Source organism: Oreochromis niloticus, linkage group LG5 (assembly GCF_001858045.2).
Source record: "Oreochromis niloticus isolate F11D_XX linkage group LG5, O_niloticus_UMD_NMBU, whole genome shotgun sequence".
NCBI lineage: Eukaryota > Metazoa > Chordata > Actinopteri > Cichliformes > Cichlidae > Oreochromis > Oreochromis niloticus.
Window position 1 is genome coordinate 17894325 of NC_031970.2, and position 16996 is coordinate 17911320.

Here is a 16996-nt window from a genome sequence, read left to right on the forward strand (position 1 = left end):
ACAATTACTCTGCAGCAGAGAGCATTAGAGCCAGTACAGCTCCTCCTCTTTGGAGAAAAGATAATCGCGGGGTCTTTTAGTGAATACTTAATCAGCGTGCATGCCTTGCAGTACACTGTAAAGTTTTAAAAATGTGCCACCCTCCTCAATCTCAGAATACATTATTTTGGTATACAGCATGGGAGCTTTAATAGAAATGCTAAGATGGAAGACTATCTGATTATGAAAGTTTTACTTTACTTTTAACTACACTCACTCAGCACTTTATTAGGTACACCTGTTTAGACAAGCTGGTTTCAGAAATTGCTAATGTACTGTATTTTCCCACATGACCATCTCTTAAGTTTTTACGGGGAATGGTCTGAAAATAGAAAATATCTAGTGTGCTGCAGTTCTCTAGGTGAAAATGTCTTGTTGATACCAATGTATGCAGAGGACCATGTCTAAATCTGCATCACATTCAACCTTGAAACAGCAGCAAAAGACCAAACTGGGTGACACTCCTGCCAGCTAAGAACAGGAACCTCAGGCTACAATTAACAAGGCCTGACCGGGATTGGACAATAGACGAGTGGAAAAATGTTTCCTGGTCTGTTGAGCCTCATTTCTGCTGCAACATTCAGATTTCAGGGTCAGAATTTGGCGTTAACATGAAAGTCTGGATCTATTGTGCTTTGTATCCATGGTTCAGGCTGGAGGTGGTGGAGAGCTCAAATCATCTCAAGCTGGCTTGTTGAACATTAGAACGGCTTTCACAGTCAACAGATCTTATTCCAGTAGAGCAGCTTTGAGATGTGGCGGAATGGGAGATTCACATCATAGATGTGCATCCAACAAATCTGCAGCAACTGTGTGATGCTCTGACGCCAACATGGACGAAAATCTCTGAGGAACTTTTCAAGCACCTTGTTGAATTTGTGCTCACCCCATATTCCAAACAAGAAGGAAGTTGCTTATCACACTTGTAAACCACTATAGCTTTCTTTTAATTGTTACTAGAACAACATTTATCTAAGTGTTTAAATCTTTTTATAAAAATAAATTTTGCCTTTTGTGTGGTGGGTTGTTTTTAGACTATGCCACTGGAGCAGCAAACCTGAACAAAGTGCAAGGACCAGAGCAGTAACAAATTCAGAGCTCCTTAATAGTTACCACATTCACCCCAGATTGCTCATAAATTCGAAGGTTAACTTATCTAAGCTGCCAATGGTTCATTAGGTCACATAACAGATAACAGAATTTAACATATAACAGAATTTCAAGCTTTTCTATGAGCTCTGAATTCTTCTCACCGAAAGGTCAAATGTAACTCCATTTTTGTTGCTGTTGACCTCTTACCTTCTGCATTTAATTTTGTGTCAGCGAGTCAGGTCTTTAAAAACACAACATCTTCCTCCACCAAAACCTTGAAATGTTTAAACTGAAAGTCATCAAACGTTCTGTGTTCTGCAGTTACTTTCACTTTCATAACCTTCATAACGTTCATCACCTTCATAACCGTGAATGTCTGAAATAACTCACTTTGTAAGAGCATTGTCCTAACTATTCTCTTTCCACAGTGACCAACTGTGATACTCAAGGACAAATGACAACTGATAGACAATACCCACATCAGTGCTCTCTCCCTTTGTGTTGTCCTCTGCTCGTTAAAGCAGCCAAAGGTCATCCATACTCTCCGAGCTGTACGACTCACTAACAGCTGCCTTATAGTTGTGTTTTAGAGGCTTATGGATTGCAATTGGCAGATTCCCATGAGCCCATGATGTGCACTTTCTCACCCACTGACAGCAAGGCGCTTATATAAATAATGTAAAACCCCATAAGGGTTACCTAACATTGATTTTAGAGGACAGGATATTTTCATACAGCTTCAGTTCCCTGAGACAAACTGAGAGGAAGATGAATATGTCTTTTTCCAAACAGCTCAGTGGAACATAGACACAGCAGCAATGCAGTTGATTGTTTAGGGATGTTAAACAAGGTCTTGACATCAGTTGGGTCTATCAAGAGAGAGGCTCGATAGGGTTTCATTATCCTGGCAATAAATACATTAATGTCAGCAGCCTGAATAGAATAATAAAGGTCATGTCTAATAGCCAGTCATAGACCTTTCCATTGAATGCTTATACTGTACTCTTAAATGCTGGTAAATAAAGAAAATCTTCTAAAGAGGGTAAGTATAAAAATTATACAAAATGTTTATTAGCAAAAGCAAATAATCAAGTTAATCCTGGATCTCTGTGAACGGACTGAAAGTTTTGGTTCATTTAATGCTTTGCTCCTTGTGGTTAGCTCAGTAAGAAGGACTCCACAATGGACTCCAAGGCCATCAGGAACAGCAGGCTGAAGTGCTGTGTTTATGGGCTTATTGGATGTCTGTCAGAGATGTTGTTGTAGCTCCACAGGGAGTTGAAACACAGCAGAAATTCTGACATTTGGCACAGTGTAATATATTTACAGGAAGTCAGTTCATGCATATTAATAAAAAACTCTGTTTTGATCCTGCACAGGACACGACCAACAAACGGGCAAGCGAACAGCCTGGCCCGGAGAGGGATACACACCTAAAGAACATTTAATCTCACTAAGCCACTGGACGATGGTGCTGGCTCATCACACCCCAAACCCCCTAAACTTAAGAACTTACAAAAACATGTTTAAGCCAAGCGGTTCTCAGTGTGTGGGTGTGTTTAGTTTAATCAGTCACCTGACTGCGAGCCTGGCCTCTGGGAACAGGAAGTATGACATCACCACCCTGACATTCAGGAATGTGGGAATGTCAGGCTGCCTGTTAACACTGAGAGGGAGTCAGAACAGCAAGCTGGAAGAACACAACATGTATAACTCACTGCAGCAGAGTTATTCCAGCCACACAGATGAAACACTCAGACTGGGCTTGAACTGGCATTTATCACAACAAACAAACAAACTATAAATGCAGCATATATAATACTTCAAATCATGACAAGAATAGATTAAATGACTGCGCCATAATAATTTTCAGGATTTGTGAAGCCACTCTGCTGCTCGTGGTTTGGCCATCTGATAAGCATTAATCTGTTACTCAGATTAATCTGTTGTTATATCATTTTCACATTGGTAGTTGAACCATCACGCTCCAGCATCCGCTGAATTTCGAAGAAAAGAGGAGAATCTGCCATGTAGTCCCTGCACCTGAAGATGTGCTCAACTCAACAGACTTACAGGTCAAGAAAAGCTTACCAGCTGTAGCTGGCAGTGCAAAAAACTCACTTTTAAATGTGTTTTCTGAATAATAGAGTGCTTTGTTCACATTGTTTTTTCTTTTATAATCTCTGTGTACCGGGTGGATTGAAAAATATATCTATTAGGCAGCAGCTGAGGGCTAAATCAGCTGGCTGAATAATCTCTGTTATGTTCTCTAATTTGCAAAATGTAACATTTCTTTTAATGAAAATTGAGTTTTTTGTTATAAATTGTTTGCATTGGAGATAATAACTGTCAGCTTATTATTACCATTTTCTCAGCGTGTACTTCTTCTTTTACAGCATGCCCACAATGAATGATACAGTGGTTTCGCTTCCATTAAGTTATGGGATTTGTAACACAAGTATTAGCAAAACCTTTTAGTCCTTTGTAACTTATATCTTGTCTTCATTCATTAGACCTTTTCCTGCTTGGGTAGTCTCTTGTATATCTTTCAAAGTGCATTTAATAGCCACTGCGGCTGTGTATGATAAGATCTCAAAAACATACAGGCTCCCAGATGCATTCAACTCAAATGCAGAACAGAAACACCAAAAGGCGAAAGGTCATATTTTTCTCTTGTTCTCCTTTTCAGCAAGCCAAATTTTCTGTGCATGCAGTGAATGCAAAATATTATTTGTTATGTTATTCACCTTTGGAAACTTTTGAAAGTTTCTCACCAAATTATCTGGATAGCTGACACGAGTATTTGCTGTTCTGTTAATGCATTCAAGGCAACAGGAAAACAAAAATTCCCCTTTCATTCTTGTTCCTGTCCAACTCCATAAAAATGATCATTAATGAATCCAAGATGTCGGCGATATAAAAGTAACTAACTCGAATACGTCGTAACGAGGCTTAATTAGACCCAGAACACGGTCTCACACTAGATAAAAATTTCCTGTCAGACATCATTAGTCATGGAATAACTAAATATAAAACAGTGCTTTGGCCAAGTTATTACTTTTAGCAACAAGAGAGATATCAATAAGTGTAACAAGAAGCCAATAGAAACTATTTTAAGAGCAGGAAGCCTCAATGAGCAGTCCCATGAAAACTTCTCTTTAACTTCTCGTTCGTCATTCATTACATCTTTTTCCCAGCTAAGTGGTGGTGCCATGGTGTCACCGCCCTCTTTCAGAGATGCTGGCATATAGTTTCTGGACATGAAGCACAGTTTCTCCTCATAGACTCAGTGCCAGACTCGGGGAGAGTGCGGAGAAGGAGCCAGAGCTGGAGGGAGTGCAGCCCCAGAGGAGCCCAGCTGCTGCCTGGGAAACCAAACCCTGAGCAACTCTGGCCCACGCTCTCTAACCCCAACCCCTCCCTGCCATCTAATAACAACACTCAGTCGTTCTCTCTTTCTCTCTTTTCTTTCAAGCTGCTGACTTTTCTCATGCTGAGTTTGGGGAAAAATAAGTCAATGGAGGAACGGTGGGATGATATTAGTCACTCCGCTGCACATTCTTAGAATACTTCCCACTGCTGATTTCAAAACACTCACACATGTCCCTGTTCTCACTCTCTCACACACACAGACACAGAGGCACGAGATTACATGTGAGTGCGCACACATTCAGGCACTCACCCCGGTAGTGGAGGCTGTCATCGTGGTGGTTGTGCTGGTGGTGGTTCTCCAAGCCAGGGGGGCTGCTGGCACCCAGCTCTGCCAGTCTCCGGCTGGTGGCAGAGAGCTCGGAGCGCAGGTTGGTCACTTCCTGACTGGCAGACTGGATGGCCCCATCAATCCTCTGTGCCAGCTGTTTGTTGTCTTCCATCATTTTAAGGATTTTCCCCTGAGGACCAAATCCACACAGAGCAGCATGGTGTCAAGAGAAGCATTACAGGAGGTGAAGTTAAGACTCTTTCCTCCTCCGCCACCTCTTATCACCCTCTTCTTCTTCTTCTCCTACTCCACCTGTGCTTTTTCTCTCACAGTGTACTTCGCACATAAAAAAAAAGCCGGCAGTACAGAGATGATGTCTACCTGTTACTGCATAAAGAATGTGGCCAAGCGCTACACAGTCAGAGAAAGCATGTGTGTGTGTGCGAGTGGAGAGAGTGAGCGCGGGAGAAAGAGGGGAAGAGAAACCAAAGAGAGCAGGAAGAGAAAGAAAAAAGGCAGGGGAGAAAAAGATGCAGCCCAGCAGGCGGAGGGGAAAGTGAATGCTCCCGCAGAGGAGAATGTGCTGTGAGCAGCTGCTCTCAGAGAGGACCCTGCACACACTGAGATGACATGCAGCCTTTTAAATGGACTGTACCATGTGCAGGAGGACTAGGGGAGATGGTGGGGGTGCAGTTGGACTGAGCTGCTCTCCAGAAAGTCTCTAAACACGGAGCGTGGTGTGTACCCCACACCCTGTGGAGTCTGTAAGGAGTGAGCAATTGGGTTTGTAATAGGGGGAAAAAGTACAGATTGTTTCTCTCTCCTTCCTCCTCTCTCTGTATCCCCACACTCAAAGCTTGCCAGCAGTATTGAGCCCTTTGACAAGCACTTGTCAAGCCCTCTATATCTTTTCACTTGGCCTCCTTCGCTCACACACCCGCTGTCTTTTTGTCTCTCCCACCCCCCCGCCCTCCATTCCTTTATATATTCTTCTCTTTGTCCTGGGAAAGCTCACCCCCACATCGGTGGAAGAGGAAGGGGGCTGGCACAAGGCACCCAAGGGGAAAACATTTCAACATTCAGAACAAACTTGGTAGAGGACGGAGGAACAGCCCTCTAACAGGCTACACGGTAAGAGAAGAGGCCTGGAGAATTACAATGGAGTTGTGGCGGGAACACAGTAAAGTTTTACGTCTTTGATCAAAAGCAGTTTAAAGAATTATATTTCGGCTTATCAGCGAGCACAGGAAATAAACGCAGCGGCATCGTTTCTTATCTGTACAGCTGTAAAACTCCATCACGCATCTAAAAGGTTAGAGATGGGTTGGGCTGTGCATCTTAACTTAAAACAATCCGGGATATTGCTGAGCCATCACAACTAAAGATCTGCATTTGACATTTTCATTTTCCAAGTAAGAAAACACATCCTGTCTGGCACGAAACAGAGGCTGATGAGCAATACATCACTGAGATGCTGTCATCCGAGGCTCAGGTGATAACGGCTCGCTGTTCATTGGTATTCACGCAACAGCGCAGAGTGACAAACAAAGATGGGACACCGGGCTCGGGAGATTGACAACCAAATGAGACACAAAACTTGTTAGTTGCACCGGTAGTCTGTTCACTGCATACTGTTTTACAATAAATTCCTCAGAGTGTTGGTGTTATTTGGGTTATGTGGCCGTGACTCCTCTACTTTCACTCAACTATTTTACTCTGTAAAGCCAGTATCCATCCTTTGATGAAAAATATTTCACTATACTGCCTGGTCGAAAAGAAAATGGAAACAGGATGCTATCCCTTTAAAATCATTAACTATTGAAGATACTGCTGCAGATAAATTAGGACTAATTTAATTAAGACACAAGTGATTTTGCAAAACGTGTCTATACCTGTAAGCAGCTGTGCCTCTAAAATTTGAAGAATATTTTTACTGCATGTCATTATCTTTGGCTGGAGCAGGAGAAAAAGCTGATTATGAACAAATTAATTGCACGCTGCATTTTTAAAGTTCTGAAGCAGTGAACCCAGCTGGGACTTTCTCCTGGTCTTAAGTAGTGCTGACACAATTAGTCAATCAGCTGATAAGGCCATCAACAGAATCTACACAACAGTTTTGATAACTGATTAAATATTAACGTCATCAAGTGAGAATCTGCTTTGCTCAATTTTGAGAAAAAATTATTTTGCAGGGCTTAAAAGTTACTGTGCAAAACTCTTGAGCCACAAACTGAAGTTGCCAATCGGGCACTTTCCAAACTGCAGATCAAAATCTGACACTAATTTTCTGTGTTCATAATTCCATCAGTTTTGACAAGATCAACCCTCAACCTTCTCTCCTTGTTTTCCTTCATTAAGAATGGCTTCTTAATACCACTTCTTAATGCCACCTTTCTATTCCGGCCATTTGTGATCAGGCTTCAACAAAGCATCACTCGGGTTTTTGCTGGATATTTTCTGCCTAATTCTTAAGGACTTTCAGATACTGTTCATCTGTAGATTTTGTGTCTGTAAGTTTTTTTTTAGTCCTACCACTTCTTCTGTCATCCACTTGTCCAGTTTTCGCTAATATTTTTAGAGGACTGTGTGAGATATGCCAAGTTTTTGGCTAAAAAATCTTTTGGAATAAACCTGTTGGTCCATAAACACTATTTTATCCCTATTAAACTGTGTTATCTTTGGTATTTTTCATAGAAGTGGAAACAAATTATGTGTTTTTGTGACGGCTGCTAGTAACGAAGCACCTAATGTCACAATTAAAACTTGGTTCTCTTCCATTCCTTGGACTGAAAATGAGTGAAAAAGCAGTCAATGTCCAAACAAAAACTTTACAAGGCCTGCAGAAAGCCTGGTGAACTATTGCTCAAGACCACTTTTGAAAGAATAAAAGAAAATTTGGCTCCTTGGAAGCAGAATATAAAGAAATGAGGGGTTGCTAAAGACTTTAGTGAACACTGTATAATTTAAAACTGAACATTTATAACACCTAACATTTGTTGATGAATATTGCAACAAATTGGATATTTGGGCGTAAACTAAATACCAAATAGCTTTAATGTTAACTCTGGGCAACACACACACACACATAAAAAATTATAGGGAAATGGGTTGTACAGTTTCATTGAAGTTAGTTTGTAAATATGCCAACACTAACATTCGATTCACTTTATGAGGGTTGACTTACCCTTCTTTGTACTGCAGCTTTGTATGGATGGGAAAACAGTGGCCTCTAATCTTTTTTGCAAGGTCTCCCATAATAGCTACTGTTCAATGCACATCTAGTTATTCCCATAGAGAACAATTATTGCTTACAGTTAGTAGAGAAGATCTACGGCAGCACAGACATGTTAGCAGATCATTATCACTGTCTAGACAGTCACATCGCTGCCCCAGTTGGCACACTGGCCCTGATTTGTAGCTGATTATCAAAGAGAAATGTAGCATGGTCTGGAATAAGGATAGGGTTATCAGAGGGCTCTTGATTTACATAGAAGGCTTTCTGTTATTTCAAAATTACTGCTTTTCTAAAACAATCTCGAAGCTCTTCCTTCATAGTCATAACCACGCTCTGCACTGAGCCATGTGAGGGAGGGCTTTCATAAACCCAGCTGTGGAATGCAGGGAAATTAATGATTTCAGGGTCAAGGGTCACAGGGTGTCCCAGATACACATCAATAACCAGACAAATAGTTTGAGGACACGCGATTGTGCCATGTCCAAAACACACAGCCTCCTCCTCCTCCTTTGTCTCCACAACTGGACTGAGAGCATCTATGACCACAGCCGAGACCTGAGGCCAGTGCAGCAGCTTGGCCGACTGCCTTTGATAACCACTTCTCCGATCGGTGCTTCTATGGATTTGGATCACTTTTCCAAACTTATGCGAGTGTTTGTGTTGTTAGTTTTCTCACTTGTTTGATGCTATTAATGGGAAGTTTAATTAAGTGTGCTGAGGGTGTGCAGTTAAAAAGAGGTATTGATAAAGAGTCACCATGACTGTCTGCCTGGGTTAATTGAATATCGACTAATCCTCCACACACTGAAATGCTTTCCATTTTTTCCCAATAACAAAGTGATATAATGCTGTGCTCAACTATTAATACACGTCTTATCAGGGGCTTGGGGAAAATATCCACTACGCTCGGCTAAACTTACTAATATTAATCAAATACTGCAAAAAAAGATAGAAAGTCTATGAGGTATGTGAGCCTTACCTCTGAATAGGAGGAACTTGGAAAGTTGCATAAAAACTAGAAAAGTTTTTTCAAAAACAAGATGGTTAAGAAATGCAGTGCAGTCAGGCTGATGTAGCCCTACTATTCCCATTGTTGTGGTTCACAGGTAAGAGGACAGCAGAGAAAGGCAAAATCCAAAACTATTACCAGGCAAGAGGGCATCTACAGCAAGTCTTTCAGTCCATGTGAGTCGAATATCAGGCAGAAGGCAAACGAAAAACAGACAAGAGATCATTCAAGGGAAAGACGGGGAATGGCCAGGACACTTCCCTGCTGTGAGTGCAGAGACAATCTGCCAGGGAACGAAGTGAAGTATATGTACACAGTGATGACTTATTCTCACAAAGGCAGGAAATGAAAAAAAGGAAAAGTCCAAAAAATGACCTCCTGCTTTCTTTTTCTTATCACTTTACCTTAACCTTGATGGAAAAGGGCATAAGGACAAGTTAAGGTGTGAGGGAAAATATATATTAGGATTTAGGAAAAGTGAAATACGATGCTTTAATAATCGGACTGCACTTACACCAGGCTCTTTAATAATGTGATGATGGATTCTGGTGATGTGGGCCATGATGAAACTACTATTTGACCCGGACTGCAGAAAGTTCATCTTGTATGCTTTGCTCAGAGTGCTCTTATCAGCTTATTTAATGAAAGACATATAAAAGAGGGAAATATCACTTCATCACATCATCTCTGTCACTTGTCAGTTATGATGATTGTCTGTTTTTCATGACAGTAGTGTAGTGTGCCACTATGAATTATGGGATGGCATCTTACTTCATTTTCTTAAAGGTTGGTCCAGTATCCAGTGTTAAAGGAAGTATTCAAGGAAACACTGAGGCACATTTCCTTAGTAGTTAGGGGCTTTCCTAAGAAGAAGTGATTACTCGACCATTTGACCGGTAAGTAAGTTCAAAATAAAACAGGACATCAAAGAACAAAACTATTTTCAGAAGTTGCTTATTTGCCTAAATTAAATTTAAAAAACTTATTTGGAAACCTATTCCATGACATTCCCTACACACTCTTCTTGAGCTAATCTAAAGGCCACATGAAGCTTGGAGGTTTGTAGCAACTAACTCTGCATAAAGTTGGTGACCTCTGCACACTTTGCGCATCTGCTGACCCTGCTCTGTGATTTTATGTGGCCTACCACTTTGTGGCTGAGTTGCTGTCGTTCGCAATCGCTTCCACTTTCTTACAATACCAATAACAGTTGACTGTGGAATATTTAGCGAGGGAAATTTCCTGACTTGTTCCACAGGTGTCATCCTATCACTGTACCATACCGGAATTCACTGAGCGCGATCTATTCTTTCACAAATGCTTGTGTCCATATATATATATATATATATATATATATATGGACACAACACTGGTGTTGTAAGGTTTCCAGCAGTGACTACATAAAGCAAACCTTGAGAAATATTTTCAGTTGTTTGCCAGTCTCCTTTTCACATCTCTTTTCTTTTGTCTCCATTAAATCTTGACAGGTATGTCTGGTTCTTTCTCTGGTTACTAAATGTTAAACCATCTTCATCATCTTTGTCTGTCTGCCATGGGTCCTGAGCAGATGGAAAACAATGGGTTTTTAGGGCTTGTTTGGATGAAACTGTTCCTGCTGTGCCAGAATGATGATGATAAGAGAAGTAAGAGTGAATCACAATAGTAAAGTTGCTCGAGGCTAAAAGCAAAATGTTGTAAAACGAGAAGCTGAAAAGTACAGAAGAACTGAGACAGGCTCCAGAGTGTAGTGATAACTCTTCATGGGTTTATAACATTACATTGCATTAGGCATTTGATACTATGTTAATAAAGAAAATATTGATCTGTGCTTACAATTAGGTAATTGCAGGAAATGTTGAAGGCCTGTGGGAATTGCATTGCATTTTTATGGTATTATTAATCAAATTTAGTTGTAGAATTAGTTTAATTCACAGGATTAGCCGAAAACACACATCCCCGTCTGGCTATTGAAGTAAATCTATTACAACAAAAGATTTTCCATATCCATATTGCTCATGACTAAAGCTCATCTCCAGTATTAGCTGGTCAAGCTTCATATCTCACAAATGATCTTTCATGAGAAAGCTTATGTAACACTCTTAAAAAGCAGTCATTGTTTATGATTTGGGAAGATCTGAAATCTTAAATATTTTTAGGTTCATGTCACAGTCAAGTAATAATAGGCCTGTTTTCTTAACCGTCACTAAGAGAGAGAAAAAAACATCTTCCCAAGGAATAAAGCTTGTATATGGCTGAAAGTATATCCCAGCCTTCATGTAGCGCTGCACCGAATCTAAGCTGTCACAGACAGCAGGCCTGAATTTGTAAATTGTAATATGTCACAATATTCAGTCTGCTGTGGTCTGTATCAAAACAGCAAATTCCAGGTTATTTTATTCTGACATTAAAGGCTGTCTGAGCACACAGCACAGTGTCTGCCAACATCAAAGAGTAAAGGACTTTCCATTCTTTACTTGTAGGCAGGTTAATTTGCACTGCATTTACATGTTACCTTTGTCTGTGTGGCATCGGATTAGTGTGTGTGTGTGAGGGTGTGCTACAAAGTTACAAAAAAAAAAAAACTAGCATTTTGTGTGCCATTACCACTTACTTTCTTTTTGCCAACATTTGCAACAAACAAGATACTTCAGACAAATCTGGCCTTTGGCAGTCAGTTAAAAAACAACCAGTTTTTCACAAAAACAAGGCTTCTGCCTTTAAACTATCCTAAGATCATGTGTGCTTGATTCATTGTTGTAGAAATGTGTACTTTGTTACTAAAAAGCACATGCACATTGTTTAAAGTGATGCAATACAGAAACGATTGCATTACATGTGTGACAGGACAGATAAAGCTATAGAAAGCTTGCATGAAGAATGCTGCTTTGAATGCTCCACACACTGCAGAATTACCAAATGGAAATGTCACAGCTGGAGGAAAAAAACAGGGTATTTATGTCTGTGCAAGTGATGAAGAGAGAAAGCCTTCTGCCCCAAGTAGTGACAATCGAGGACAGAGAGGCATTGATGGAATAAACTATGATCGGCGGGGAACGGAAACTCAACTTCTTTCTTTTTGTATTGAGCTTTTTGTCTAATGCTTCTTTCACGTCACTTTTGGTGTATAACAGCCTTGCTCAAAAAACATTTATATAAGTTTACTCATTAGTTAGAAGCTTTACTGCTTATGAAAGGAAGTCTCATCAATGGATAACATCACTGTGTTCAGTGTAAAAGGGTTCAACTGACCTGTCTTCGTCCAAAGACTCCAGATAAATTTGGGAGAATCAGGTCCCAGCGCTGTCTGAAACTGCTCTTTTTCACATGTAGCACACAGATGTGTTTTTGGCTTCTAGAAGTACTTTGTTTGGTGTGGGTGAGGCTGCTGTCTGAGTAGTGTACATGGGAGGCCAGACATACACTCATTGGTCACTTGATTTGTTAAATCTGTTCCTCTGACTATTATATTTAGTCAGCCAGTCACATGGGAGCAATTCAATGCATAATCAAGACAACCTGCTGAAATTCAAATCATCATAAGAATGTGTAAGAAAAATAAGTTGAGTGACTTATTGTGTGGGTGTTGGTGCCAAATATGCTGGTCTGACTATTTCAGGAACTGCTGACCTGCACGGATTTGCCCACACAACCATCTCTAGAGTTTGCAGAGAATTGTCTGAAAAAGAAAATATTCAGTAAACATCAGTTCTCTGGATGAAAATGCCTTCTTAATACAAGAGGTCGAAGGAGAACTGCAAGAATTCTTTGAGCTGATAGGACAGCAACAGTAAGCTCATTATAACCAAGGTATGCAGAAGAGCATCTGTGAATGCACAACAGATCAAACTTTGAGGCAAATGGGCGGCAGCAGTAGAAGACCACACTGGGTGCAGAAAACTGAGGCTACAATTTGCTCATGCACACCAAAATTGGACAATAAAAGACTAAAAAACATAGCTTGGTCTGATTAGTCTATATTTCTGATGGTAGGGTCAGAATTTTGCATAAACAACATGAAAACATGGATTCATGCTGCCATGTATCAGCGGTTCAGGCTGTTGGTGGTGTAATGGTGTGGGGGATATTTTCTTGGCATAGTATGAGCCCTGCTTGAGCATTGATTAAACACCACGGCCTACCTGAGTATTATTATAATCACTATCCGTTTACGACCACAGTGTACCCATCTTCTGATGGCTGCTTCCAGTAGGATAACGCACCATGCTACAAAGCTGAAATCATTTCAAACTGGTTTCTTGAACATGACAATGAGTTCACTGCACTTAAATGGCCTCCACGGTGAACATATCTCAATACAGTCGAGTAACGGTGGGATGTGGTAGAATTGGAGATTTGCACTATGGATGTGCAGCTGACAAATGTGAAATAACTTTGTCATACTTTTATGTCAAAATCTCTGAGGAATGTTTCCAACATCTTGTTGCATCTCTGACACAAAAAAGTTCTCAAGATAAAACATGTCTGACTTGGTGATAGCAAGATGAACCTTTTCTCTCCTATTACAGCCATCTGATAAGTTTTAAACTGATTCGGTGTCAAATGTTTGATAAAACAATGATTTAAGTTATAGCAGAAACTTCACAGTGTTTTTCATTTAAAACCAAAGTGTTAGACTTATCTTCAAGAGTAACAGAAGTCAGAGGAACTGACTGAATTTATATCTAATGCAACACATGAAATAAAATGCTTGATCAGAAGTAGCACTCGTCATCTCTTCAGCCCCAGCTCTGCAACTGTCTGCACATGCAGATAATCACTGAATGAACATTCAGGCAACGGTGGAAAAGCCGCAGCTCCACTCCACCTCTGCAGCCTCAACTTTGGCAGAAGGGTAAACTCTCATCACTGACGCTTTTCTAGGCTGAGATAAATCCTGAAGAGAAACACCTATTATCTGTTGTCAAACTCAACACACTTTCCGCCCAAAGTCGACACCGCTCAAACACCTTGCAGCCATGTCCTTCTCCCATCACTGATAGCGTTGTAATAATTGTTTACCACAGTAAACACAGTTAACAGTTTGACAGCCTCTACACTTGGAGATAACAGTTGACAGGGTTACGGATGAAACACACTGCCAGAGGCCTTGATAAGTATCAAGATAAAGGCTTGTCTACAGGGCTCTGAGGGAATCAAAGGGAGAGAGGAAGCATGGGTGAGAGACGGCGGGTTTGTTATGATGAACCTGCAGGATGGGAAATAAATCTGAGGAAATGTGTGTTTTTTTTCCATACTTACTCTCTGCTGAACACCATTTTGATTTTTCTCTCATTTCCCCTCATTCTCACTTCTGCTCCCTGCTGCCTGCTTCCTGCAATTGCTTCTCCTCATTGCGCTCACTGTGGTACTCATAATCAATAGCCTTTTTCTGCCTTAGCTCTACCACATTTGTACTTCTCTCTTCAAAATGAAACGTTCAGACATGCAGAGCTGAATATCACAGATATCTCTAATAACATGGATATCATGGTGAGATCACAAACAAAGCGGGTGTTGAAACCGAAGGTGCCTGTTTTTGTGAAAAGCATTACACACTTGGCTACTTTGCTTCTCTCTAAATGAGATCCTCACCCCTGCTGCCACTCTTCTGTGCTCTCTTCTGCAGGAGACACAATTAAAAGGTGATGCTGAGAGAATGAGATGTGCTCCTGTTGCTTTCAGGTGAGAAAATAGTTGAAGGTGGCATAATTAGCAACATGGTAACAGCAATTTGAGTAAATCCAAATAATATGAGATTATTGGAGTATCAAGTGGTAGCTTAATCACACCGTTAATCAGGCCAAAAAAAAAGCAAAAACAGGTTTCAGCAGAGCAAATTATTCATCTGTGAGTAATAGTACAGGAGGACATCTGTCAAGGTAAAACATTTTCTACTACATACAAGGAAACTCTTTCATTGCCAAACTTTTCTCCATCAATCTCTGTTTCCTTCTTCTTTTAGGGCAGTATAGTGATTTTCAGAGAGCAACTACAGGGGTAATCACCCTGACAGAGCTCTCCTGGTTGATTTATGATTTACGTTTAGCTGGTTATAGGCTGCTGAGAGCAGGTTGGAGTACACTTCGAGAAGGTATCTGGGCAAGACTTGGATAGGGAAATGATTGGCAGGTCAGCTGTGTGTCTGTTTCTGGTAAAGCACCCATCTTCAATCAGTGGAACAAAAGAAGACAAGGTGAAAGACTAAAGAGCTTTTCACACAGGAGGTGATTACCAGTAATATGGCGACCAGAGGCCATCGATTGTTGGTGGATTCACACCTAAACTTTTCTCAACTTCCTGATCCGATATCAAAGCAACCGATGAAAGCGCATATATTGGCATAAGCTACACAGACAAAGTACTGGGCCACAATTCTAAGGCTTTTTAATTCAGTCTTTTGTTTAAAATCAAGCACCTAGCCATGCAGTCTGACGAACTTTTGATAAAGTATGTGTCTTGGAGCTCACTGAATTTTAGTGTGGTAATGTAATAGCAGTGGTTCCTGGAGGTTTCTGGCTCCCTCCTGGGTTGCAACAAAACTGCTGCACCAACAACCTACTAGTCAATATTTTGGTTGCTAGCAGATTGCCAGGTTGCCTGTAGTTTTTCATGTTTCTCTGTAAATACTTGCTACCTATGAGCCCAGCAGTAGTAAAACTTCAAAAAGTGTGAACTAAACCAGATGTGGAGTAGGCAACAACTGAAGAACAAAGCAGTCACAATGAGATTTTTGCTAACTGGTTGGATGAATACATGGTTTTCAGGAAACGCTTGTCAGTGGGTCAATGACAAGTTATTAGACCTGTGTTACTGAGACTTCAGTAATTTTCCCTACGACTGCCATCAACCTCCAGGAACCATTCCCAGTTTCTAGATGGTCAGCAGATTAGTGTCAAGGCCTTTATGACTGTCACCATGAAGGTCACATATCCAAACTGGCAAATCAGAGCTCCAAACCTCCTCTGGCATTAACATAAGCATGAAACCTGTGCTGGAACGTCATGTTATGGGTTTCCATTGCCAAGCAGCTCCTTTAGGTGGTCTAGTACTTTTGTCCATGTAGTGTATGACTGAATGATAGAGACTTTAGAATGTTATTGCTTCTCTGCTGGTATCTTTGCTTTGTGGATGTCTGCTAATGTATCTGTGAAGGTTCTCAGTCATCCAGGTCATCGTAGTCTAAGGAGCTTGGAAAGAAAAGCATCTGGATTTCTTTGAGTTGCTTGAAGACATTTTCACCTCTCATCCGAGAAGCTTCTTTAGTTCTAAGGGTCAATGGTGGAGAGTCCCACTATAATCCAGTTTTGAGATCCCTTCCCAGACGTCTTAACGCCCACTCACATCCTGGGCCATCTGACCTCAGGAAATCACATGATAGGGTGGGACCAGGTTTCACAATGAGCTCACCCGAAACCCGGGCTGATTGGGACTCACACCCGTTTTCACACCTTGGCTCATGTGATTAGGTAGAGGATCATCAGGGGGTCCTTTGTCCCTCTTTGGGAGGAAACTCCCACTGGGTTTAAATCTGGGACTCTCCACCATTGACCCTTAGACCTGAAGAAGCTTCTCGGATGAGAGGTGAAACGTCTTCAAGCAACTCAAAGAAGTCCAGACGCTTTTCTTTCCAAGCTCCTTAGACTCTGCTAATGTATGTACACATGAGTAAATATGAAGCTACATTCTGTTAGCTTAGCATAGTACAAAGACTGACAGCAATGCTAAATAGCTAGCATTTCAAGTTAGCATCTCTAAAGCTAAAGCTCTAAAGCTAGAAACACATTATTTTCCTTCAGAATGGTTAAAAAATAGGGTTTTGCATTCAGTTATGTACCTGTAGTATATTCCAGGAGGTTTGTGGCTTAGTGAGCTAGAGGATAAGCTAAGTTAATATGCTAGTCAATATGCTGCTGAGATTAGT

The 16996-nt window shown here is 40.9% G+C and overlaps 1 protein-coding gene across 8 annotated transcripts in view; it reads right to left on the reverse strand.

Moving 5' to 3' along the window:
• Positions 1-16996, reverse strand: part of kaznb (kazrin, periplakin interacting protein b) — a 145342-nt gene that overhangs the window by 70900 nt on the left and 57446 nt on the right. For all 8 annotated transcript variants that reach the window (XR_003220117.1, XR_003220116.1, XR_003220118.1 and 5 more), the window contains exon 4: positions 4814-5021. Coding sequence is in view for 5 of the 8 variants with exons in the window: in XM_019359251.2 (XP_019214796.2) it covers positions 4814-5021 (208 nt within the window). In the remaining 3 variants the exon portion in view is untranslated. The remainder of the gene's footprint in view (positions 1-4813; positions 5022-16996) is intronic.